Source organism: Calidris pugnax, unplaced genomic scaffold (genome assembly GCF_001431845.1).
Source record: "Calidris pugnax isolate Ruff unplaced genomic scaffold, ASM143184v1 scaffold92, whole genome shotgun sequence".
NCBI classification, from domain to species: domain Eukaryota; kingdom Metazoa; phylum Chordata; class Aves; order Charadriiformes; family Scolopacidae; genus Calidris; species Calidris pugnax.
The window spans coordinates 855,355-881,939 of record NW_015090823.1 but is presented as its reverse complement, the minus strand read 5'-3'; the positions used below and the strand labels follow the sequence as shown (position 1 = coordinate 881,939).

General features: G+C 46.5%; 1 protein-coding gene across 5 annotated transcripts; it reads left to right on the top strand.

Moving 5' to 3' along the window:
- TRIM29 (tripartite motif containing 29) lies at positions 1-25,886 on the top strand. Of its 5 annotated transcripts, none has more exons than XM_014939926.1 (9): positions 1-1,014; positions 8,579-8,674; positions 9,925-10,158; positions 10,542-10,740; positions 14,533-14,616; positions 18,016-18,075; positions 19,347-19,445; positions 20,568-20,644; positions 23,518-25,863. In XM_014939926.1, exons 1-9 carry the CDS (start codon positions 160-162, stop codon positions 23,578-23,580), a joined length of 1,767 nt encoding a protein of 588 aa, XP_014795412.1. In that variant the 5' UTR covers positions 1-159; the 3' UTR covers positions 23,581-25,863. The 5 variants fall into 5 exon arrangements, with proteins under 5 accessions (XP_014795412.1, XP_014795416.1, XP_014795414.1 ...); XM_014939930.1 differs by having other exon boundaries at positions 19,344-19,445; XM_014939928.1 differs by lacking the exon at positions 20,568-20,644 and having other exon boundaries at positions 19,344-19,445; positions 25,758-25,886.
- The last annotated feature ends 699 nt before the right edge of the window (positions 25,887-26,585 follow it).

Sequence of the window (26,585 nt, the reverse complement as noted above, 5' to 3'; positions counted from 1 at the left end):
GGAGCCCCAGGTGCGTCACTTGGGCAGAAACTTTCCTGCATTCCACCGTCATTCCTTGCTGAGACAACGACCGGGCAGACGTACCCGCTTTCTGGAGGGCTGAGGGACAGGAACTGGGGGAGAGACTGAGCACTGAAGCCAATTTGCCCTGTTTAGACGATGGAAACGGGGAGCGCAGCAAGGACAAATGGTACCACTGGGAAGCCAGAGGATGTGAAGAGTCCATCTGCCCCCAAAAAAGAAGAGGAAGCGAAGAAGACCACAAGCCCTAGTGGCGGAGAGAAGGAACCTCTGAAGGGCACTGGCAGTCCTTCTTTGGAGACAGGGCAAATCAAGAGCTCCCTTTTCTCTGGGAGTGACTGGAAGAGGCCCATCATTCAGTTCGTGGAGTCATCCGATGAGAAGAGATCGACCTACTTCAGCATGGATTCAGCAGATTCAAAGAAGATGCAATATGCCAGTGGACAGATAGGAGACATGAGGAGGCCACCCCTCTCCTTTGCAGAGAAAGGCGATCTCAGGAAGTCCCTCTTCTCCTTGGATTCCAAAAAGAGCTTCCTGCCTAGTGAAGGGGAAGGGAGGAAGTCATTGTTCTCTGGGGGGCAGATGGGGGACCTGAAGAAAACTCTCCCTTTGGTGGAGACAGGGGACCTGAGAAGATCCACCTTCAACAAGCCTGACAGAGCGGCTGGGTCACGGCCCAGGGTGAAGCTCGAGGATGTTCTGTGTGATTCCTGCATCGATAACAAGCAAAAGGCTGTGAAGTCCTGCTTGGTGTGCCAGGCTTCCTTCTGCGAGCTGCACCTCAAGCCCCACCTGGAGGGAGCAGCTTTCCGGGACCACCAGCTCCTGGACCCCATCAGGGACTTTGAAGCAAGAAAATGCCCTGTGCATGGGAAGACCATGGAGCTGTTCTGTCAGACAGACCAGATGTGCATCTGCTACCTCTGCATGTTCCAGGAGCACAAGAACCACAGCACAGTGACGGTGGAGATCGAGAAAGCGGGAAAAGAGGTAATGCTCTTTTTATTGCACGTTCCCAATCTTTCCAATGGTCCTCAATAATTACACCCCAGTTTCTGCTCTCCAGTCTCTCCTAAAATCATGTCTGCGATGTAATTCTGGGATGCAGGGGTTGTGGATGGGAGGTGTTCAGTGGAGAACGGATGTTGCCTGGCATCTGCTGTGATAGGGTTGTCATCCTCCAAATGGCTGGTTACAGCAGCACAGCACTGGTGGTGTGCACCAGAACGGGGTGGGGGGAGTGGGGGGTGAGGGGTGGAGAACTCAGTTTCCACCACTGACTTTCAGCAGAAGCTGAATCAAAGCCCTGTGTTCTAAGTTTTCAAAAAAGTGCCTGGAGTTTTGACAGTGTTTGTATAGTGTTACCCACAGCCAGAAAGGTGGGGCACTGCTCAAGTTCAGGACCTCCAGAGGACAGGTCGATCAGTGGCTGCCCAAGTTACTAGTGCTGCTGGGTTACTATTGAAAATTGCCATCTCAGCTATTTAGAGTGAGATTATGGCTTTTTGTTTTTCTTTGCTGTTACGGATATAATGGTGGCAAGCCCCACCTATGGGAAGAATCTTTTGAAGCTTCGATGAAGAAAAAATGCTGGTGCAAACACAAAACGTTATCATTTCCCCTGATGTGTTACTACAATAGGCTCAGAGGATGGACATCTAAGGAGATGAGGGTGGTATGAAAAAGTGCTCACTCTCATGAAAAGTCTTCCACCTTTGTTTGGTTAAAGCCTCATGCTGTTTGCTTTCTGGGTGGATGTATGATTATTCCACTAGCTCTAGTCAAGATTAGGGTCTCACCATGTTCAGTCCTGCACATCCCCATAGTAAGAGCATGTTCTGGCCTAGATCCCTTCTGATCTAAGCAGACAGGACAGGAGAGATTACAGAAAGGAGACCCATGAAACCGTAATGCAAAACAACTTGCCTAGAGTCACACAGACAGTCTGTGGTAGAAACTGGAAGGGCACTAAGATCTGCTAAATCCCAGTCTTGAGCACAGCCCAAGCCAGCTCTCTGGTGTGGTGAACAGACAAATACGAGTACTCTCTGTTGGAAAATTTTGAATTACCCTTAACTTGGAAGAACCGTTTAATTCTTTCTAATGTGCTGAAAGAACATTTTATCTAGAGCTTCTCTCTGTCTTCCTGTGCAAATGTCTGGTCTTTTCTTGCAATGTCATCTCCAACTTGCAGCCCTGCTGAAACCAGACAAGGTTTCTTCCATGTCTTAGACAGTCTTTCTTAAAGAAATTCCTGCAGGGCTCCCCAGCCTGCTGTTTGTTTCATAATTACGTGTTCTTGTGTTTTTGATGTCAGCTCTGAACATAGCATATGCCTAACTCTTGTAAAGCTGTGTCTAGTGTCTGCCAGGTTGTCCAATCCCTCTTAAACATTTCTGCTGAAAAGAGGTTAACAGTTGCTCCCTGAGGAACCAAAGCCTTCTTCCTGTGGTTGGATGGATCTAGGACACCTTGCTTTTAGAGGAAACTATAGCTGGGCTGAAAAGACTTTACCTAAAATTTAAATTGCGTTGGATTTCTTTCTTAGAGTCCTTGTGCCACTGCTGTTAGCTCCATGCTTTAGTTCCTGTACTGTCCCCTGTACCGTTTCTGCTGCTGCTGAGCCTAAAGGATTTAGGGCTTTATCAATATGAATCATACACATGTGCAAGTTTCTCCTCACAACGAGTTTTGATCATGTTGTAACTTGAGTGAGTATTCACTCAGACAAAAACAATTACCAGGATAGCTGTTGCTTACAAATGTTTACTCCTAGCCCTCATTTATTAACCATTGGTGGAGCCTTAGCAAGAACCACAAAGAGGAATGAACATTTCCAAGTCCCTTGTGTGCACCACCTATTCTTTTCAAGTCTTGCAAATCAGCTGAGCTGGAATATGACCACAAATTGGAAGAGTGGCAAAGTGTGGCTGGTGCTGCTGGCCTTTGTGGAAAGAATAAGCAAAAAAACCCACATCAGGTCAACCCCATCCCGGGCCCATTTTCACAGCTTGGCCTCCAAGCAGCTCCAGGGTAGCTTTACTGCCTCTAAATTTGCTAACTACACCAGAATACAGGTGTATCCAGACAGACCCTGTTACACAGTGTTGGTTATAAAGGAACAGCTGGCTTATCTGCAAGGATTTCCCAGTCCTTGGCTATACTGTGACTCCAAACCTGGAGAGGATTCCAGCAGAACTGGGCAGGGGGAATTCTGTGCTGTGATGTACTTTGGCCTGTCAGTCTGGGTGCTCAGCAATACACAGGCACAAAACTGTCACATAAGAAGGTGCAATATCCTTGTTTTAGGTACATCTATTCCTTTCGTATTGCAGAATTAATGCAGGCTACAGTCTCTTTCATTAGTTTATCTTGTTTATCTTTGCTATAGCCCTGTAGGGAAGAAAGGTGCTATACTTTAGTGTTGGGAAAGCAAGGGAGAGCTTAAGATCCTTCTGTAGAATTAGGTAACTGCTTGCTCCACAACGCAGACACAGACAGTACAGCTTAAGAGAAGAATGCCAGCAAGCCAGTCTACAGACACCTACTAGTTACAGCATTTAAGCAAGCAGTGGAAAGCCTGAGACCTCTCTTGTCTGTGGAAGAGAGGGCGAAAACAGCTGCATCTGCCACTTTTCAGGAGCCTGGGGTGAGAATTGGTCATCTCCCTTTTCCTGGTGCGACGGAGACAACTTGGCAGGGAAAACAAGAGACATTTTTTCTGAGTTTCCACCCAGTGGTATTTGCGTATTTTACCCAGCAAGCCTTTAATGCCTTCCCCAGACCCACTTTGCATTAGTTTCCTGCTACAGATTTAAAGGAAAAGTAACCAGAACCAGTACAAGAAACAACCAAGAGAAAGTCTGCAAGGCTGGGTAATAACCACACGGCTGCAAAGTGAGAATTGTCAATAGCCTCTTGTACACTCAACTAAACCCCTCTGGCCAGCTTGATTTATCAGCAGAACTCGAGCCCCCCTTTCAGACAGCATCCTTCATTTTGAAAGGGGATCCTTCATTCAAAACCTGTTTTACAGGCCTGTTCTCAAAATGAGACAACTTCACATATGCCTGCCAGTCACAGAGCTGTAAATAACCCGGCGTTACTATCCAGCGCCAGCCTTAGTGCTCAGCATGTCAGGTCAGTTCTAGTGAAAAGCACTTTGATTTTTTTTTTCTTTTCTTTAATTCTTTACCTTTAAAGAAAAGTTCACATTGTACAGCAGGTTTAAAGAGGCAGCAGAGGACTGCTGTGCAGAACCGGGAGCTGGGTGTTCCTCACTTCAACAAAGTGACTTTTAAAAGGGGGAGACTTCACAGAGTCTGAACCGGGCTTTGAAGTCAACCGTCCACAGAGATGGATTCAGAGGGATTTCCATCTGAGCCCTCTCTGTGTTGCTTTCACTGTCTGAATAGCGCGCAAACAGGAGTGCACCAACGTGCCAGTGGAAGGATTTTTGGCCTGTCTCATGCTAGACCTTATCTACACCAGTTGTGGCTGCTCTGCGGACACGGCTTAAAATAGATGCTCTTTCCACAGAGACGGTGCAGTTACAGGATGTTCCTCCTAAGCCAGGAGGCTGGGGAAGCTGTGCTGCACCTCGTGATTGAGGGCAGATTCGCCTGTTTGCCTGCATTCTGCATTAATGCCTCTACCGTAAGGGTTCCCAGAACACGGGGAAAAGCCACTCGTTTTTAAGGAATTCTCTTCAAACGGAGAGCCTTTTCCAGCCTCTGCTCATGCAGTGACCAGTGGTATTTTTGCAGGATGCTGGCCAAGTCCCCAGAGACTGCAGCCCGCTGACACCCACACCTCTGCCTGACAAAAGCTTAGACAGAAAAATGTAATGGCAAAACCAGCAGAAATAATGTCTCAAAACAATTTTCTGATTTCTCAGCCATGTCATTTCCAATACAGGCCCTGCACTGGGACAACAAGTTTAAACACTTCTTCTCCAGCTTCATTATTGCATTTGGTTGCTGCTGTCAGGCAATTAGCATAGCTCTGCCGGGCTGGTGACACAGGGGTGTTCCCTGAATCAGGGACTGGGTTCCCAGAGCATTAAGACATGACGATGCTTGTATTGCTGCCTTGCAAAAATGAGTTGCATCATGATGCAAGACCCATAATCTCACATCTCTAGGCCTTTTACAGCAGAAGGGCTGGGTTCAGTTGTGGATGTTTAGGTGTACACTCTGAACTTTCACTTCGGCCTCTTGCCTGTCCTAATTAATTTAGACTCTAATAGGGGATCCTCTCTGAGCTCAAAGACTCTCAGTGCCAACATTTCTCAACTTGCTATAGCCAAACTGAATGGTCTAAACCTGTATTTCCTAGATCTTCTTCCCTGATACTGTTATTTCTGCTCTGTAGGGACTCCCCCCACGATGGGTGGAGCTGCTATATTATCTTTTGCTTGGACTTTCTGAACCCCAGGTCTCACCCAATGGATTTGTTCTGGGTGGCTCATCACATAAGGGGATCAGGGATTGCTGACCCTGGAAAATCTGAGAAATATGAAGAAAGCTAGAAGAGAAGTTTCTTCATAGGGAATGAGGCTCAGAAGTTGGCTGTCCCTAGTACCAGTAACCACCCTACTGTAAATGGAACACTGGATATAAGGGGACAGCTAAAGCAGCTTCTAGCCAGTCCTAGACTGAACAGGGCCTTAAAACCAGCATGAAGTCACCTTTGCTGACCCCCTTATGTTGTGGTCCATGTCCAGATCACCCCCACTGAGCTCACCTCCTTGTGCCCATGTCACTAGTTCTTATACTATTCCATAGTCTCCCTGGAGCTCTTTTTAACATTTTTTGTATGGTAAGACTAGTTTTAGTGTTTGTACTATCATGCAATGAAACACCTCCCTTCACCTCCCTTGCCCTTGCCGGTGTCTGTAGTAGTGTTTCCTTCTGCCCTCAGTATGGGCGTCTTAACCCAAGCCCAACCTGGATGACTGTGGTATTTGCATTCTGGCTATTGGAACTATCTCTGTAATTTCCATTTGCAAATCATAAATCTCACTCTAAATGGTAGTGTGGGTCTGCTCTTAAATAGTTGTTACATCCCATCCCAGAGGCACCCAAACTATCTTCCTGGGTGAAGGGCTATTATAACTGCAACAAGCTGTTAAGAGTTAGCTATCACTTTTGAGCAAGTATTAGTTTCCAAAATTCCTTTGAGACTCATCTTAATTAAGAGATACTATAAAAGTATAATATTGTTATCACCACCTTTGAGCCATCACCTGAAATTTTTTCCTGTTACTTTTCTTTCAACTCCCTGGTGCTTGGGAGTGTTTATGTGGCTGTGAAAGGTCTTCTCTTCTCAAAAAAAAAATCCTTCCAGTCCTTCTCTGTATGATTTCACTTACATTCTTGTGATAAGTACCTCCTGATATTTAGGGATGAGGAGGGAAACAAGACCTCCCACTGCTCAGATGTGCTTTTTACTTTACTAACAATTAATACCATCTGGATGGAGCTCTGTGGCTCAAGGAAACAACTTGCATTATAGTGCAATTTCTCACATTGGTTACTGCAGTGCAGTGAATATCTGGATCTGAAATGCTTTTATCTCGTTGCATTTCCCCGCTGTGCAAAGATGGTTGCCCACCTTTGTGTCCTGATGGACAGGACATCTCACAATGCACATAAGAGTAGACAAAAGCATGCATTCCTCCAAGTCACTGTCTTGAAAATGTGAAAACGATACGATCAAGCTTATCCTACAGAGTGAATTTTCTCATCGTGATACCCTTATGGTTCCCTGATGATCCTGTGCCACAAATCCTTGTCTGTTCTGAACCCCTGTAGAATATAAGCTTCAGCTCATGATGGCATTCAGTTGGCTACTGAAGGCTGTCAGGATGTAGGAATAGTATTTAGAGGGCCAGTGCTCCCCTAACTCTCAACAAACAGGGACAATTACAATGGCAATGTGTGATGCAGCTCTTCTGGCACTGAGATACCTTCAAGTACATTTGCCTTTTTGTCCCCCCCCCCCTTTTTTCTGTTTTCTAAGGCAATAAAACAACAATCAAATAATTTTCCCTATATAAATAGAGATTTTCTAAATTAGAACAGCCAGAGTCAATGGCTCTCAGATGCAGCTGTGCTTGATTCAAGCTCAAGAGGATGTTCAGACACTACGGTGACTGGCACCAAGACAAGAGCCCTGTTGGGCTGATTTCCTTGGTCTGAGCTGGTTGACAGCTTGTTGCCTGCTCTTCATTGTGTGATGCTGTTTTCTACTCCTTGAATGAAGAAATTGAAATTTTTGACACTCCCAGCCCGAGGGCAACTATGATCACAAGAGAATACCCAGGTTTTCATGTTGTATTATGTTCTTGGATGGTTGGTAAAGCAGTGGGAACTACACCTTGCGTTAGACCTCACTGTGTTAGTTGCTGTGGGAATGGATTTATCCATCCCTCATCTCTCCTGCCTCTATTGGGCTAAATGTAGGTGCTTTTGGGCAATATGACCTTTTGCCAAAGGATCCCATGTGAACAGCAGGTTTTCAGAACTTTTCTAGTGCGACGTAGCTCATTTGAGGAACACAGGTAATTTCTGCCAACTGCATAGTTCCTGAGCAGCTCTGGGGAAGAGTCCCACAGCCAGATTGCCCGTAGTTATAGTTGTGCTGTGACCAACCTGTACACACATGAAACACAGAAAGACCTTGAAACGCGTAAACAAAGGCTTTGTCATGATCCTCTGGGCAGGGACGTGGTGAATGTGAACGACCCAGGGAGGGGTTGCCCAGAGTTAACGGCGCGAGGCATTGCTAAACGCCCTGGTCTGCTCCCGAGACGTGGTGTGCACACCAGCTGGTGTGTCACACCAGTGCACGGCTGCTCGGCCCTCCACCAGCTCCGGGTTTACGGGCTGCCTTGCATGCAATTGTCTGGTCTGAGCTTCTCTGGGAAGCCAGTGCAAAAACGAAATGCAAATGAATCCCAGTGAAGTTGCTGATCTAAGCCAAGCATGGTTGACTACACCTCTTCCCTCCTCCTTTTGTGTTTTTTTTTTTTATTTTTTTCCAAGCATTCCCCAGCTTCATCATAACATGAAAGCTCTCAATTCAGAGCAAATTAATCCACAATCCTGTCTAAACAGAATTCCTGCCGGAGGCATCGTCCTCTTGTTGCAACACTCGTCAAACGTCATTCCGTAATTACATGAAAACTGTTATTGCTGCAGAGGCACACCCTGGGATGGGCCCTTCACTGCATACACAGCTGAATTTTGAAACAGACCTCTTCCCCCTCCAGCTAATGACTGTAATGTGATTAAAAGCGGCACCATGACAGTAGCCTGGTAGGTGGGTGCTTCGGCTGCAGTCTTTGCTGAGGGAGCTGAATCCCTTGACCCAGCCAGAAGCTCTGGGATCTTGTCCAGTGTCAGCACATGATCTCCATTTCAAGCAGTGCCAGGAACCTGTACCTCCCAGCTATTATTGTTCAGGGCCAAATGCCTCAGTGGCAGCACAGCATCTCTTTGAAGTAGGCCACCCTCAGCCCCAGCTCATGAGACTCCTTCTCTTCTCACAGGCTGAGCTCTCGCTGCAGAAGGAGCAACTGCAGCTGAAGATCATTGAGGTAGAAGATGAGATGGATAAGTGGCAGAAGGAGAGGGACCGTATCAAGGTGCGTATGGGATTGTCTTCTAAGCACACTTCTCTGTTTCTCCTGTACTCATCACTCTCCACTCTCACATCCCTCTCCTCCTTTCCTCAGTTGCTCTGACGTATCCAGCTCTTACTCACCCCATTCCTTACCCAGGCTCTATCTCATCACTCTCCAAACCTCACTCATGCCAAATCTTGGAAACAACAACTCCTACTGAAGCCACCTTGCGACACACTGCGGGAGATCAAGGAGAGGCAGAGCAGCCTCGTTACGAAATGATCCAAGGCACCTCCCTGCTTTGGGTCCCTTCTAGTGCTTCAATCACCACTAGCCAGGGCTGATTCGGAAACAAAGGTGTGCTGCTTTTCTCCCTGCTAGACCACACACAAAAATAAACTCCAGAAGGGCTCTGGATTGCCCAAACAGAGATAAGGCAACAGGAACAGATGCAGTTACACCAACAAACATCTTGTTTATAATGGAACAGCTTATTTCCATACTGATACAGGGCTCCTTTATAATTCTTTCACCACGCTAAGGGTTAGAATAGAGTAATGGTGTTATTTTTTTTTCCATTTATACCCTGAATAGACCAGTGAAAACACTATTTGGAGACACCCCAGAAAATTTGCATAGTATTAATAGGCAAAGTCATTCTTCTCCCTTTTATGTGGTACACACACACTGGCTTGCCAGTTCTGCTTTTTGTCTGCTTTATTATTATTATTATTACTGTTATTACTGTTATTATTATTATTGGAAATCTGACCTAGAAATTTTAACTCTGAATATAGGTACATCCACAGTCCTCCTGAGAAATGTTTCAGAGAGACCTACGGGTCAGGTTTGTAAAAAGTGTTTCAGCACCTTTCATCCTTTGAAATGGTGGGAATTCAGTCCTCAAATTCTTGAGGAGGCAGAACCACGGTTTATAAGGTTAATCAGTGTTTTTAAATATCAACCTAAGAGTGCAGCTCATGAATTGAAATAAAATATATGCTCTTATAATCAGGAAGACGGCATGCCCTGTGGAATACACACACACACAATTATCACAAGACCAAGTATTACTTCTCCTGGCACAACTTTTCTGGTGCTAACACTTACATACCTAGAGCCTCCACAGTCACAGTCTAAATGCTGACAATGCTTGGATACATCCCCCTCTGTATACCTCTACCAGCAAGTGACTCCCAGAGAAGTTTAATATTTTATTTCTCCTGCTTTTTTTCCTGCTGCCTCCTCTCTCTGCCCCTTCCCTTTCACAGAACTACACCACCAATGAGAAAGCCACAGTGGACCAGCATTTCAAAGAGCTGATCCGTGACCTGGAGAGGCAGAGGGATGAAGTGAAGGCTGCCCTGGACCAGAGGGAAAAGATTGCATCAGAGAACGTGAAAGAAATTGTGGACGAGCTGGAAGAGAGGGCAAAGCTTCTGCGGGAGGACAAGGAGAACAGGGAGCAGATCCACCAGATCAGTGACTCCGTGCTCTTCCTGCAGGTAACTGAGATCACACATTCATTCATTTTTTTTCCCATGAAGACAGGATTTCTCCCAAAGACAAATCCCAAGTTGGTATAAGGTGCGTTAATCTTCTCCAGTGCAATGCACAAGTATGGCAGGAACCAACCCTTACATTTGAAACTGTCTCTGCTCTGGTAGGTAAAGAATTAACTTAGGCATGCCAATGCCCATTTTTTTTGCCAGATGGCTACAGCTTACATCCAGAACATTTGTCTTCCCCCCCCATCTTCACTGTTCTCCTTTGCACTTCATACTATCTGGAGCATAACATTTACCAGTTCCCTAGGATCTGTCCCACATCTCTTCACATCTCTTATGTTCCTCAGTAACCTCTCCTTCCTTTTTCTTTTTTTTGGCAGGAGTTTGGAGCTTTGATGCGGAATTATGTCCCCCCTCCATCTCTTCCAACATACAGCGTGCTGCTTGAAGGGGAGAGCATGAGCCCATCCATGGGACTCCTCAGAGATGACCTCCTAAATGTCTGCATGAGGCATGTGGAGAAGATCTGCAAGGCTGACCTTGGCCGCAACTTCATAGAGAGGAACCACATAGAGAATGGTACAGTATCTAAGATCTGTCCCTTCCCTCCCTCCCTGGACAAAGTCTAGCTCAGAGGAGATGAAGTGTGGTGAAAGTGCTCTCACAGAGGAGAAAGTAAGCAAGGACCTAAGGAAAGAGGGAGAAACACTACCTGTAGCTGGAATTCATTTCTGGAATATCAGAGCTATCCTACCAGACCTATGTGGGGATGGAGCCAGCTGAATGGCCAGGGATTTGAAGTACCTCATGTTTAGGGGACCCAGGAGCCCAAATTAACCTTGTTTCCCTGAGTACTGTTTCATGTTGTGGCTTCACAGCGTTTAATAGGTTCAGCCACCTCCCATGTGAGCAAATGAGAGCAACATTTCTCTCGGGGGTCGAGAACAGTGACTCTTCCCTCCTGCACGAGGCCAGCAGGGACACTGCCTTGAGCCAGGCTCCGACAAGGCCCACATATACTAAGGCAACTCACTAGGTAAATTGAGAAGGCAGCGGCAGAAATGTGAATGTAGCACATTACCCCAGTAAGGCATCTCTGAAATCCTGTCATTAGCCTATTTATACACATTTGCTGTGCCAGTACCACATACCATTTTACAACAGCCCATTTCAGCCGCTGCTTGCCTAGCTGGAACATGAAATACCCTGCAAGCACCTGTCATTCAAAATCTAGTAACAGATTTTCCAAGTAAAAAGGTCTCCATTTTGGTGTTCAGGTAAAGCTTTCACTTGAACTGGTGTAGCTCTCTCTGATCTTACTTCTCTGCATGTTCCACTAGGGACAGGCTTGTTTCCCACCTGCCCCAAGCCAAGGTGTTCAAGGAAAACACAGCGCCAAATAGTCCCCATGCTTCAGTGATGTTTAAGGATCTTTCTTATGTGAATAGAGGTATCACGGTCAAAATCACAGCACTGCAAGGAATCTTCTAAGTCTCAGAACCCACTTACTTTCTTTGTCTCCCAATTAGTTCTGCAGGAAGGATTTATCTTGCATCAAGCTCACACGTAAGATTAGGAGGACAGGGCACTAGAATGGGACTCCACAACTGATGTTCACTTCCCAGGTCACCCACAAATGGCCTTTATAACCTCGGGCAAGTTACTTAATCCCATGAAATGACCTCTTGCACAAAGAATAATAAGGATCAGAATTAATTGTTATCTTACCAGACTGCTTTAAGGATATAATCTATTAATAATTGTGGAACCCCAGATACCATAACAATAAAGGTCAAGAAGCTAGATAGGTAACATGAGGATAAATTGCATCCTGCTGTCCAGGAGGACGTGTAATTTGAATAGACACAGGAATAATCTGAAGTCCAGTTCATACAACACAAACAGCCGAGGAACTCTGCAGCAAATCTGCAAGATCACTGTTACTTCCTTCAAATTCACAGAACTCACTAGACATTTTTCCCATATTAATAGACCGACTTTTTTTTCCTGGGCAACAGTCATGCAAATCACTACAACTTCCTTCCAGAAAAGGCAGATCCACATTACAAGATTATATGATGAAGGAGCAGGAGAAGAAACAACCAAAAAAAAACCAAACTGAAAATCCAGAAAAAATACAGCCTGCTGAGAAGATGCATAGAAGTCAGAACAACACGGTTTCAGTTACTGGTCAACATGTAGTTCAGAGCCTGGGTTTTGTGAATCAGCCTGTCTGGCATTCACAATCTAGAGCAATAAGAATGAAGGTGACATAGGACCAGAAAACATTTAGATCTGTAATAAGAATCACTAGCATTCATCAAGTGACAGCCTGCTGCCTTCCTACGTTATGGAAAGAAAGAGTAAGTCCCTGGCCCCAAGGAGCCTGCACTGCAAACAGTTTATTAATGTTTATCTAGCAACATCACTCCCCATGAGACATGAATTAGATGGACTTCTGGTACAGGGAACCAACCTTTCAGAAAAGTCAAGAATCACATTGAAAGTGTTCACCACACATAGCTAAAGCCAGATTTTTACACTCTCCCTACCCTTCAGGTAGTACCAGGGATTAACATTACTTGTCTTCCAACATTTAACACTGGTCAGATTCTCAACACTCCACGTGCTGAGGTTTGCTGAGAATTTTTGGGTATAACTTAATACAAGTAGATGACAGGCAGTTCAGATCTAAAAATCACTTTGGTACATTTTTCTTTTCTCCTTCTTTGTTCACCTGGAGATTTGCAGAATTTCCAAGCTCCGATGGCATAATGCCAAAGGGTTTTTGATGCCTGACTACTCACAGCACTTCCAAAAACCAGAGGAGTAGCATAAAAGCTCTTTGCATTCAAGTTACTTTGGAAGTTACCTTCCATCTGCTGAACTGTTTTTTGCCAATCCTGAGGCAAATACATTTTACTCCGCCATTTGTACAACCCAACAAGAGTATGCATGTGTTCAGTTCTAGTAGCTCTGGATAAAGACTGACTACTTTGTGATGACTTGATCACTTTTAATTCGGGTCCCGCTCCATGTTACTGATGCCAGAAGTCCTCGATGGTACTTGAAATCTGTAGGATTCAAGTGTCAAAACATTTCTGAGCAGGGCAACAATTAACTACTGCCAGAAACCGGGGCACTTTCAGAAACTGTACCAGGGATCTAATGGACACAGCTTGGAGTCTGCCTAATGAGAAGAACAGTGGTACCCACTCAGTTGGGAAATGTTATTTAAGGTGAGTCTCAGAAACTTCAGAGCTCTCCATTTTTCAAATCACTGTTACACTTGAAAGAGGACAGCACTCTGCATCTAGTGACTGCAAGGAAATAACTCCACAATTACTTAATGGCTTTAATTAACTCAGACTCCCCCTGAGTCATTGCAACAAATTCATTTGCAACCGGCTTGATCTTCTAGTGTAAAAAACTTCCCAGGAAGAAATATTATATTAATGGAATGAAACCTGCTTAATAGCAGACTCCAAAGGGAATCCACTTGCTTTTAGTTGTCATAACAGGTACCTACTTAGTAGTGTGGCAAGGAGACAAATAATCAGAGAGCATCCAGGGAGTTTAAATAACACAGAAATAAATTGGAGAAATAACATAAAAGTTTGTTCAGTGACTTAAGAATCAAAGAATGGAACTATTTAAACACGGGAACCAAATTTACCCCCTTGCAGAGAACAATAGGTTTATATAACACTTGAGGCCTTAAAATAAAGTATTTTTATGAGCGACTGTACTGATAGAGCATCAACTGCTAGCTTCCATCTACTTTGCATGAAGCCTGAACCAAACGCCCTCGTCCAAGAGCCCCAGAGCTGTTTGCAACTGAGGTTTAGCATCTTTCTTTAAAAATGGAACAAACCAACCCACTGAGCCCTCCCAACAGTGACTGTCTTGAGCTTTGTAATACTTGCAGTTCGAGATCTGCTGGTTGAGAGCCAGCTCTGTGCACAGGTTAAACACACAAAAGAAGCCAAACCCAAACCACTGCTTTTGAAGTGGGATATATTTTTAGCCACACAGCAGTATTTTGGTAGGAAAATGCCTCAACCCTCAAGTCTCCTTATGGATTTTTGGGAGATAGTGTATCTAGTGTATGGCTGAATGCTTCAGCTGTGCTACGCCTCTGAGGGAGCTTCCTCTTTTATCCCAGGCTGAACCTCTGGGCAGCTATCTGCCAGCCAAAGAGTCCTGCAGATTAATTTCAAAAGCAGAGAACTTGTTTTCAAAGGGCAGAACCATCTCTCCTGCAGCACCTGAGGAAGCAATTCCAGTCTGTTACCCCCTTGCCCCTCCTCCCGTCCCTCTCAAGGCCACTCAGCTGCCGCCTCCAGCTCATGCCCTGCTCTGCTTTTCCAGGTGACCATCGGTATATGATGAACAACTACGAGTGGAACCAGCCCGACAACTTGAAGAGATTTTCCATGTTCCTGTCTCCCAAAGGTACGGCACCCTGACGGTGGTCTGGTTTCCTCCAAACACAGCATAGGAAAGGAACTTCGTTAATGATTTGTCCCTAAATTTGCTTTCCCTGGTATTTCCGGCCATCCCCTAGACAATATCAGTCCCTCTGCATTTGTTTATGCCAGGTTTTCTTTCCAGCCTGAAGAGCTTTGAGAAGTTTTTTTCATCTCAAACAAGGCAGCAAAGGTTCTCAACCCCAGAGGGGAGAGCTAGAGCAACTGAACTCTAGTTGGTGAATATAGGGGACTTTTAACATGTGTTACTAGTCAGTGTTATCCTCCACCAGAAGCTTATTCCACTGTGCTCTCTGGGAAAGCTACATTAGGCTTGCTCTGCATTAGGATTTTACTTTCACCAGAAAACATACTTTTTCCCTGCAGGGAAAGGATAAACTGAGGATCGTGTCCTAAAAACGCAGGAGTCTGGAGTTTCTTTCTGAGCTCTGACACTGACAACATGAACTCTACAGGATGAGTCTTTGGAGTGAATGACTGTTTTCAACACACTCAGTTGTAAAAATGGCAGTTGTCTATTTCTAAATTAGTGTCCAGAGTCGCCTATTTCCAAATTAGCATCAGGACCTCCCGAGCGAGAAGCAGCGAGCGCTATAAGCCTAGGCAAGGCAATGCCTGCAGAAGCAAAAGAACAGAAAGGGTAGCACAGAATAAGTAACCAAATTTCCTCTGGTCCCTGGAGAGCAAGGCCCTGCCTGCATTTGCCAGGTGTTTACAGCTGCTGTTCTGCAAAGCCAGATGGCGGGCAGGGCGAGGGGATGTGCCAGCAATTAGCAGTGGCACTCCCCTGAAGGTGCATTCCAAGCGCGATGTTGCCTGCGCCCCTGTCCTGTCCTCTGGGTCCCATGGGGATAGCCCAGATCCCAACACTGAGCCCTTTGTCTAGATTTCCACTTTGCCCTTCTCTGCTGTTACCAGCCCACGCCTGCCAGCCCTTCCTGGCCCTGTGGGAGCGAGGATGCCCTTTATCAGGGGCCGAGGCGACATTCCCAGTTCAGCGTCCGCGAGCCTTTAATGGGACTGTCCCCTTCAGGCCCCCAAGTGAGGGGGCAGAGGGGCATTTTGCCAGTGGTGGGTTGGTTTTGCAGGGAGCCTGTCTCCAAACACCGTCTGGATGGTTATAGCTGCTGCTCTGCCCCAGCTGCTGCGGGGCTTTACAAGCCCCGTGCTGTCAGGGAAAAACACACGTTCTGCTAAGAGGAGCTGCCAGGGTTGGGGAGAGACCCCAGCCTCAGCCCTGCACCCTAAACTGTGTTCAGCCTGAAGGGATGGCTGACAGTGAGTTCTAAAATTACATGGGCTGAACCCATCTCTACATAAAACTGCGGGTTCAGGCAGAAGTGGCCCAACGTGTGTTTGAAATGCCCAGTGGGGTGTGATGAGGGGAACACAGCAGACAATGCCGCTCTTGCCGTCACCGCTGCCACGTTTGTCTGGGTCAGGGCTGAAACCTGACATGGCAAAAGGAAGGGAAAAGTCCTTTGTGGCAGTGCCATAGCGTGGTGTAGCCTGGCTGCTCACTGCTCTGGACTTCCCTCTGCTTCTCTCTGGAAAATCAGAGAGCTGAGACCTGGGAGTAGAGGCTCCCTGGTTTCCAGCTGGGATCCAGCATCCCAACCTCCTGAAGGATGTGCCAAGAGACAGGAGGGATCAACAGCGACTGCTAGACACCAGATTTCTTATGGAGTGCTGTTTATTGATGGAGTCAGCTACAGAGCAGCGTGAGGGTTGTACAGTGGCTTGCAGCTCAGTGGCCTGCTGCTTCCTGCAAGGGACTTTTGAATATACAAATAGTGGAGGAGTGTTTGTTCCACCTACACATCTATATCTTCCTGAGAGCACAGACACCTTGCCTTCCAAAGCTACTCACTAAGGAAGTTACTTTGTCCAAAAAAACTAAGCCCATGATTGCACACAGTGTTTCTGCTGAAATGGGGATTGAGCAGCACTGGATTCTCCACCAGGGTGAGGGCTCAAGCGTGATCCCTTACGGGAACGCTCTGATAGAAAGGAGCCAGCTGCTGAAACCACATTGACGGGGACTTTGGGAACAGAATGAATCAGTAGGCAAAACAGGAGACGTGACCCACTTAGCTTGCATGCTGGCTAGCAAAGGATTATCCGATGAATAATGCAATATACCCATAATCATTTAACTCTCTAGAGCTTTCTGTGCTCTATTAACGTGTCATGTGAAGTCCAATGCCGTCTCCAATTCCCTCTTTTCTAAGGAATTCCATAAAATGAGAGGAAAAAAAAAAAAGAGGACCACCCTTTGCATTGCATAATACGCACATAATCCTTGAATATCTCGTGATAGTTTTGTAACACACCCCTTTTCTCGCTAGTTTGGATCACTGCAAATTCTGCCTCACGCCACAGTGGCAAGTCTGTTTGCTGCATTGAGGAATGCTACCCAAGCAGTGCTCTGCACTAATTGCAGTGACCTACACTAAGGAACTGCTTGGATTTGAGTCGAACCTATAAGTTTTTAAGCCCTGCTTAAATTGAAGGAGCCTTCCACTGCTCTTGTCATTAAAGACAGTATCACAGAGCATCTGCCTTCAGGGACGCCATAATGAGGCAGAAAGGAGACAGACAAGGTTTCAAATGCTGCCTAAAAGATAGAGGAACAGTCTGTTCAACTGCTTGACACTCCTTTCTGTCCTCTTCCACTGAGCTTTCTTCTCCTGACGTTGCAAATAGTTTGGCCAAAGGAGGAGATTGGAGAGATCATCTTGTGCCTTTGGAAGTCTTTGAGAATGGAGTAGAAGGGACTCAGGCACACAGAGAGGGAGAGATAACTGCTTAAATAGAAACACTGCTTAAATTGAAAAGCAGTCCACAGGATGGCAGCATAACAGCTCAAAGCATTCATCCCTCTCCCTCTTAGGGGAGTCCAATGTCTCACAAAAGGGGTACAGCAGCACTAGTCTGCATCACAGCATGATGTCCTGGCGAAACCCTGAAGCACATGCCTGTCACACTGGCTAAGACAACGCGTGCTTGAGGAGGGAATGTTCCTCTACTTGAGTCTCTTGAGCTCTAAATCCAAGCCTCTGCCTGCAGGTCTCTTTGCAGAATTGTTACGTTGTGTAGACAAACCTGAGTTGGCAATTTAATGCAGCTAAAGACAGCTCTGTGGCAGTGAGAGTGCTTTGTTGTCTAAATGAGAAGTCTATTCACCATTCCCTAGAACCCAGGGAAAAAAAGACCGGGTTCTCCTCTACTCCCTGGACTCAGATTTCTGGTTTGGGGCTGCTTCCAAATTGGTGGGGACTGTTTCATAGAGCAATGCCAGGCACAGGCCTTTGAGCCAGCTCATCAGGAGCCGACTGCTGAACTGGATGCTCTTGTTTTACAGCCAGTTTCAACCCACGATCATGGGAATTTTCCTCCTTCCAAGCGACTGAGGAAACACTTGGTACGGGTAATTCCGACTTCAGTTTGAAAGGATCTAACCCCCCGTGCCACAGCTTTCTAGCTGGCTAACCAACCTATCCTGCTTCCCCTCTCAGCTGTCCTGTCACCTCTCAATCACTGTCTCACAGAGCCATCTCTTAGCTGGGTTATCAGCACTGTCTGCACACACCCAGATTCAGAGTCTCACTGCTCTAGATGCTGTGTATATAAGAGGGAAAGGCATTCCTGGACGTCAGTGTTCAGGCAGGGAAAGAAGACGATGGAAAGCATAGGGAACAATTTGTAAAGATCCTGAGATACCTAACCAACTGCCATGGATGGGAGCGCCAACATCAGCTAAGATAACCTGTGGAGGTTGTGGCAGAACCAGGAACAGATTCCAAATGCCCTCAGCCAGTCCCAGAAGCACAAAGCTGCTCTTCCCCATCGCGCAAACACCTTTTACTTAGCTCCTAAGTTCTCAAAGACAGAGCCTGCCCAAATCTCACCATCAGTGCACAGCGTCCAGCACACCAGGGTGGGGGTGCTTTGAGCTAGTGCACCAAGAACCAGCAGCAGCAAGTCATGCCTTTTCTTCCCAGATCCCCACCTTCCTTTTCCTCGCCTGTATTTTCTTACTCTGCTTGGTTCATGCTCAGAGGGTCCTGCCTGTCCTTTCATTCACAGGCAGCCTACAAGCATCCTTGGCCACTCCACCTGGGGGTAGAGCTCCCTGGGGGGAGCTCCCGTGAGTCACAGCCACACCTGAGTCGTTCCTGCTTTTCATGCCACAGGCAGGGCTGTCTCCCTCTCATCATCTCTGCTCTCAGATTCATTCTGGCAGCCAGGGCCTGACCCCAAGGAGGCCAGGAGGGGAAGCCTTGCTTTAATTTCACTGGTCTTTGAATAAAGCCTCAACTGCTTGGAGGCAAGGGAAGCTTTGGCAGGTATATAGGTTTGCCTCATTACTCCAGTCTCTGGAGATGCAGTTTACCTGCGAGGAAGCTGCTGCTCTTCAGTCACACCTGCACCCTGGATCTCTCCAGAGAGGGGCTCTGCCCTGCCTGGAACATTGGGATCTCCTCATGCTCGCACACTGTGTACACCAGGACCCCACAACTGCTCTCATCCGCCTTTTCTTACTAAGAGAGAAAAGGGACAAAGCTCTTTGTTCCCATTTTCCCCCATGCTGGTTGAAGGTAGTTTTACAGGGTGTGTTTTTGCAATGCTTAGCCTTCCCCACTGCAGCACGCAACACCATGGAATAACGCAACCTCTTCTATCTTCCAGTAGGCAATGGTACTAAGCTGCCTTTTCAGTTCTCCTCGGTGGGACAGAATCCGCCCGGTGACTTCAGCAAACAGTCTGATGGGAGCCTCTTCACTAAGACCGGTACTAGGCATTTAGTTTTTTCCCCTTCCTTGTGCCCTTTTTTTAGGTGGTAAGATGTTTAATCCTGTTCTTGCTCCCCCAGAGAAGGTCTGGAGCAGTCCTACACCTGGCCTCTATCTCCTGCCCTGACTGTCAGTCTCCTTGATACAGGCACATGTTTCTATGAGCAACTTACTCTCCTGAACCAGGGCAGGAGTTTATTACAGAGTGTTGAAAAGTATTAAGAAGTTATATCTAGTGAATGGTTGGAGGGGTTTTAAATTTCGTTTGTAATGAGTAGAGATGAGAATCTTAGATTATTTTAGAGGCATAGGGACCAGGGAGAAGAAGGTACCAGGACAAATATGTTCATGGCCATTTAGCCTTCTAGCTTCATCAGTGTTTTAAACCAGCTATCATCCTGAAAGACTAATAGCCACTGAGAAACAACCTTTAAAAAAAAAAATACAGTAGCTGCCTGTCCTCCTTCACCTGAATCAGAATCCCCCCTTCACCATCTCATAATCTTCTTTTCACTACCCACTAGTTCAAGGGCACCAGAGGTGGAATCCAAGAGCATCAGCACCTGCCAAACAAGAGTCAGGTCTGATTAATTTTTGAATGGGAGATGGTGGGGAAAGGCCATGGCCTGATAGCACTGAAACTGGTTGTGATTCAGCAGGGTTGGTATTTCTGAATCAGAATGGAGCTGGTATGGTAGAAGGGGGTTAGGACTTATCATGCTACCAGAGGTACTGTCATTAATTTCTGACATGAAACCCAAGCCTGGGCTCTTTGCACTAATTTAATAGCCTATAGTGTTCTTTGCAAGAGTCAGAATGCTGAGTTCGGGACTTGCCCTGAATTTAATTGGACTGATTGCATTCCACGTCTCTGCATTCCTCAGACATTTTAATTAGACAGACCTTCTTTACTCCCTTTTCCTAACTGATTGGGTGGTGGAATAGGCATCTGTCTGATGGCTGTTGTGTCCCACCCCAGAAATGGCTGCATTTCAATGTTAAGCAATGCAATACTAATTATGTGGCACTTCCAGTCCTGCTACTCATCTTGATGCTCGCCAGGGGAGACGGGGACGGTGGCAGGGACTGATCTATAACAGGCTGTTTTATGTTGTCACAGCTTACCCTTCAATAGTGAGACACCAGTCTGCAAAGGTGACGCCACAGACATGGAAATCCTCTAAGCAGTCTGTATTGGTAAGAAACATACCCTTGGTGTGAAAGCATGTGCACAGCTTCAGCAAGAGAACTATCTGTCCTAGGGATACCTGAGACTTGAGAGACTAGGGCTTGGGTCCTTTGGAGATGGGAAAGGAAAAGCTTCACGTCAACAGCTTCTATTATTTTTTTCCATGGTTAACTGCATCCACAGAGGGATGAAGATTAACCCCCACACTCACACACCGCCTCTACAGCTCTGGGTTGTAGGAATAATCAATACATCAAAACAACATTTTGAAAAGATTTTTCCCTGGTCTAAAATGTGATCCAGACTTCTAGAAGCTCTACAAATACTATAGCACACATGAATCCATCTGAAGTACTTTTCCTCCCTACGTGGACATCATACACTCTTAGTAGTCTGTGCCATCTAGAAAGCACAGATTGTGTAAATGACACCAAAGGCAACCATATAAAAGTATCTCACTAATTACATCCTACAGTGGGCAGATGCAACATCAAAGATGAGGGTCAGGTCAGACTATGATCATAAATTGCTAGAACATCTGCAAGTCACTCTTTCTGCACTGTTAGCACAAAACAGTACATTATAAGGGGCAGAGGAAAGCAGTATTTTAGGTCTTGCAATCTTAAATATTCAAGGTTAACAAACAGTTAATGCATAATCACAGAAACACTGAGTTCCTCTATTTTTCTTAACATCCATTCACATTGTGCTGCAGTAAGATCTTGCATGATCTGAATTAAGACCGTCAAGCTTTTGCCCCCATCCCCGCAGATGAGACCTATATTTTGGATTCTGATTACAGATTTGTGAAAGATTATTTACTGTTCCCTGGAAATAAGACTTGTAAGAAGGAGAGGGTTAAGAAGCAGGAGCATTCCCACACTGAAGGAAGAAATCCGAGGAATTACATGACAGTTAGAAAGTGGCTGCCTAAGGACTGCAGCTGTATCTCTCTGCTAAGGAGATGAATGCCAGCGAAAGGGATGTTCCTTGGCAGACTGTATCACCTTCAGAAAATCCAGCCTTGAGCCTCGGAATGTGTTACAACAAAACACATCTCCTAGGAACAGCAAAGTTTTGCAATAGCTTCTGTCTTGGGTTTGATCACTGCCTTTCTAAGAGATCATCTACTCCATCGTGTGTGCGCTCAGATGGAGACTCTTCCCAGTGGTTTTAGATGCCAACCCATCCTCCCCAACGGTGGTGTTATACTGGGGAAGTCTGGTGAGGAAAGTGAAATCTGTTAGCACTGGTGGATGTCAGTATGGTCTTCTTAGCACCCCACTGCACAGCAGTCATCGTGCTGTGCTCCATGGGCACAACCCATGCTCTCCGTAATCCACACAGAGAAAGCCCGAGTAACTTCTCCCACGTGAAGTCACCCACCTTTTTCTGTCTCCCTCTCTCTCCCATGCATACACTTGTAGTGGCTATTTTATTTTTATAGCTTATATTCACCAGATAGCCCTGAACCTAACAACTGAGTTGATAAATACAAGCTTTAAAAAGTCCCAAAATAGAAATACATGCTCTGGACTGCAGTAGCTCTGCAGGAGCTTTTATGGTCTATTGGGCCGATAATCTAGCTTTTAAAATAGTCTTAAATATATATTTAAGTAATACACATTCTAAAAGCTCTGTAAATATGAATTTTCACAAAAAACTGTACTGTTTAAGGAGGAATGTCTTTTTAATCCACCAGGAGTTCTTTAAGATGAAGCCCCCTTCTTCCATCTCTTAATTATATTGGAAATTAAAGCCATAAAATGAAAAGAATTTCAACAAAAGGGAACATTGAGGAGGAGGTATTGGGAGTTAGCACAGAGCAGCAAGATGGGCTGGCTTTGCTGTGCCCGTGCTTCCAGCCTCCCGCCGTGCCCGATATTACCCAGTGCCCTGCAAAAAAACGTGCCAGCGTGTTGCTGTGAGGTCTCTCCCACCTTCTGCAAGTGAGATCCAGGCAGTGGATCAAACCTAAGACAGACCAGACATTAGAGAACCACAGTTGTTCCCGTAGGCCTTGGTCAATGAGTTGTTGGTGTAAGCATATTCTCACCCAGGCTAAAGATTTTGCCTTGAGCAGCGCAACCAGCTATCACAATCAATAAATTGGCTTTTGTGTTTTGCAATCATTCCAAGACAAGGGTAGGCTGCAGGGACAGCTTTGCCACGTGTTGCTTATTTGTAATGTTGCAGATAAGAACCAAATTCCAGGGGTAGAGAGGATGAGAAGAGATACAATTAGGGACTGCAGCAAACAGAGGCAGGAAAATGGCAATTCCTTTAGGCTCTGCCCCTGCCTCTCCACTTATGCATCTGTTTACACAAACATTTAGTACTGGGCCCTGCAATGTGTGGAGGCGAAAATAAACAATACACCATTGTGTGAGAATTTCCATGCACAAGAGTTTTGGCTTCCCAGCCAGAGAACACAAATAAATACCATGCGAGATTTAGTTGCTCACTCCCATAACAGTGCATGGCTTCAAATGTGAAAACTCCCCTGAGTTCTCAGGTTAGTGAGCAATTAAATAGACACTGACAGAAGCATAAAAATAAAGGTGACATTCCTCTTCTCCCAGAAACCTCTCATCTAACCGTGAGTCATAGTCTGAGATTTTAGATGATGCACAGACTCATTTGGCTCAGGAATGAAGTCCATGCAAAGCATGTGTGTAAATCAAAAACCAACACCATTTGCATTTGATCACTCCAGCACCTCCAGTAGTGAAATGAGGCGGTGTTCCTCTGAGAAAGACTGAAGGTGTTAAAACAGGAGTACGTTAAGATCTGTATGGTTGGGCTACCTAGGAGGGTGAAGTATAGGTGGTCAGAAAAAGAAGGTAGGTCAAACTCACATGCCCCAAATTCTCCATTGCAGTCACATTACCGCCCCTTTTACGTCAACAAAGGCAATGGAGCTACTTCCAACGAGGCACCTTGATTCCTGAAGATTTAGGGAAGAGCTGGCAGCACTTGGAGTGAAGACTCAGCTGCGGATTTTCATGGATGTACCTGCTACTGTATTAACCTTACTGCTCTAATCTCTGCCAGGGAGAGGGAAGGTGCAGAAGGGAATAGCCTTTATTACAGCAAACAAGGACTTTTTCCCAAATCACCTAATCACCTTGAAAGCTCCACAGGCCTTAACAACGTAACCCCATCCTCTGCTGTCACCTCCTTATTTCCTCTTTGTCAATGCCCTTCCTTTTGCCTCTGCAGAGCGAGCTGCTCTGCTTCTCCTGGGAAGCATGCATGCTTGGGTAGCACACCCCCCCTCTGCTATACCAGTTGCCCCCTTGTCCTGAGTGTGTTTATATGACCATAGCTACTAAGTCCTGGTGAAAGGTCCCAAGCTGGGGGGGCCAAAAGTCTTCCTGGAAGGGAGAGGCCCCAGGCACTGGGAGCAGTGACAGGCTGAAGCTCTTCCCACGCTTCTCCACCCAGTCACCCAGGCCCTGCCTCGGACGGGGACACACAGCTCTCGTTAGGATTAGGTCCAGTGCTGCCACCTCCCTGAGGTCCCTGCAGACTCCCACAGCCCATGCTGGTGGCAGCTCGCTTCCTCAGGGCCCTTCATGAGCCCAGCTCTGCTCCTGCTGGCTTTCACAAAACCAGCCAAGAGGACCCATGCGGAGCTGCTACAGCCCAAGGCCAGCTACTGGTGGAGGGCAGAGAGGCTTTCCATCCCATTAAAGTACCCCTCCAGCCACCTTTACAAATTAAGAAATAAAAAGAAAATCCATTCGACTAATATAAGATTGATTAGATGCCATAGGTATTGGGTGCTTTTTTGTTTTCTAGTCTATTTTTAAATCCCCTAACCTAAAATTGATTTATATATTGTGGTTCAGGTGTTTTTTTATGCAATGGGAATTAGTACTAGAGCTTTTTGCCTGGGATAATATTTTTTTATTTGTCCCCTGGATAGACGAATTGTGTCAGCACCCAGCTTGCAAACCAGCCAGGGCTGGTTAACCTTTCCATGATCTCACCAAGATTATTTTCCTTGGACCAAACCAAGGGGTGAGGTCCATGCTATGCAAAAACCTCCCCAGGCCAGTCAATGGGAGCAGATGGCCCATTGCAGGATCAGAGCCCTTGAACAGTGATAAAGCAGCTGCAGAATGGAGAATCGAGACCTGACAACTACTTTTCATGGTTTACTCTGTTCAAGCGTTTTTTGGAATGGCTTCCCCCCACTTTTCCTCCCCCCAAATGCTTGCAACGCCTTGCTGAGAAAGGTCACGCCTATTGCTCCCTGAAAATTACTTTCTTGCTAATTCCCGTGCAAAGATACTCACTGCTTTTTCATCTGACACCTCAGACAAACTTTCTGAGGCTGAAAGTTGGTTGCTCCAGAATACTTGAAATGGCACTTATTTTATAATTATTTTTTTTTCCCCTTAATGACCAGAGGAGAAAGAGATAACATGGTAGGGAAGAATGTGAAGAAAGGGAAACTTGGGATAGAGTTGCTGGGAAATGCACTGAGGGGTTTGAGTATGTGTGTGAAAGGATAAAATAAGCTGCCCCCCCTCCCAAATGTTTGTTTTGCCCCCAAGCAGGCGTCCAGTAGTCACTTGGGTCCCTTATGTTCCAGTAAAAGCTTCCACCGCCTCCTTTCTATTCTCCAAAGTGTGGGCACGATCCCCCCTCCTCCTCCTCCAAAACTCAGATATTAAAATTCCCCCCCCTCTCTCCTGCCCTAAAGAAGGCTGGTTTCAGCTGGGATCTGCCCAGCCCCTTGCCCAGCACACAACTGACTGGCCAAGGAGGCGAGTGACCCCTTCCTCCCACTGCCCCCCCCTGCACCCCGACAGCCCCAGCCTGTTTGCTCCCCTTCCTCTCCTCCTCGCTGCAAGGGCCTCCCCCAGACCTCGCACGCATCGCTCCCCGCTCCGGAGACAGGAACGGAGCTGCTCCCCAATTTGCATTAGCCTGGGAGGGGGCCTGGCATCACCCCCTTCCAGCCCCCCCAGCCCTCTCAGCCCCACCGCAGGAGCGTGGGGTGGGGGCACAGCTCCGGCCCCCACTCTGCCTCCCAGCCCCGGGGAACTAGCGGTGCGGCTTCGAGGTGTATTCTGCATGAACTGTTTCTATCGTGTTTGTCTTGATCAGCAAAGCAAGAGGAATTCCACCTCCTCAGACAGGACACGACTGCGCTGATGTAAATGAGGCCCTTCACGTGTGCAACACATACTGCAGAAATAAAGGAGAAAGCTCCATGTCTGACCAAAAAAACCCGGGGATGAGGTCTCTCTTTGTTGTTTGTACGCTTGTAAGAGGCTCAGTGAGGTTAAGTCTCTTCAAAATATTCTTTATACGAGAAAGGGGGGTTGGAGAACCCATTTTCCCAGCTCCTAGAGTCTTTCTTTTCACTGCTTTCTGGGTATTTTGAGTCAGAGTCACGTCAGCTCAGAGAAAACTCCCACATCCTTGAAAGTCAAAGCCAGATTGATGGACGCACTACTGGTATAAAACCCTGAGACTCCCCCGCAGATATACCCAACTAGGTCAGTTCCCAAACACCAGCGCCACACAACTCCTGCCCTGCCAGGGCACTTTTAGAAACCCTCAGCCTGTGCTTGTTCCTGGTTTCAGTGCCTCTCCCCTGCCAGAGTTAAACCTCACCCGTTCCTGCAGGAGGAAGGTGCTTGCTCACATATGCAGAGGGTAAAATCAGCCCCGGAGAGACCAGGCTGCGAGGAGAGCTGCTGAACAGAGGCACTGTTCTGCCCCAGCCTGGACCCGAGTCTCCCCAGGAGGTTGGTTCTGGGAACCATTGGGACCCACCACCCACTTGAACTCTACTGGGAATACAGGCCTCTGGAATTGCACAATTCAAATTTCTTGCCTATATCGTGGCTTCTCTTGTCTCTGAGGGAGCAAATAAATCCCCCCGTGGGCTGTTAAAGATGCGAATTCAAGGCTGGAGACACCCAGAGG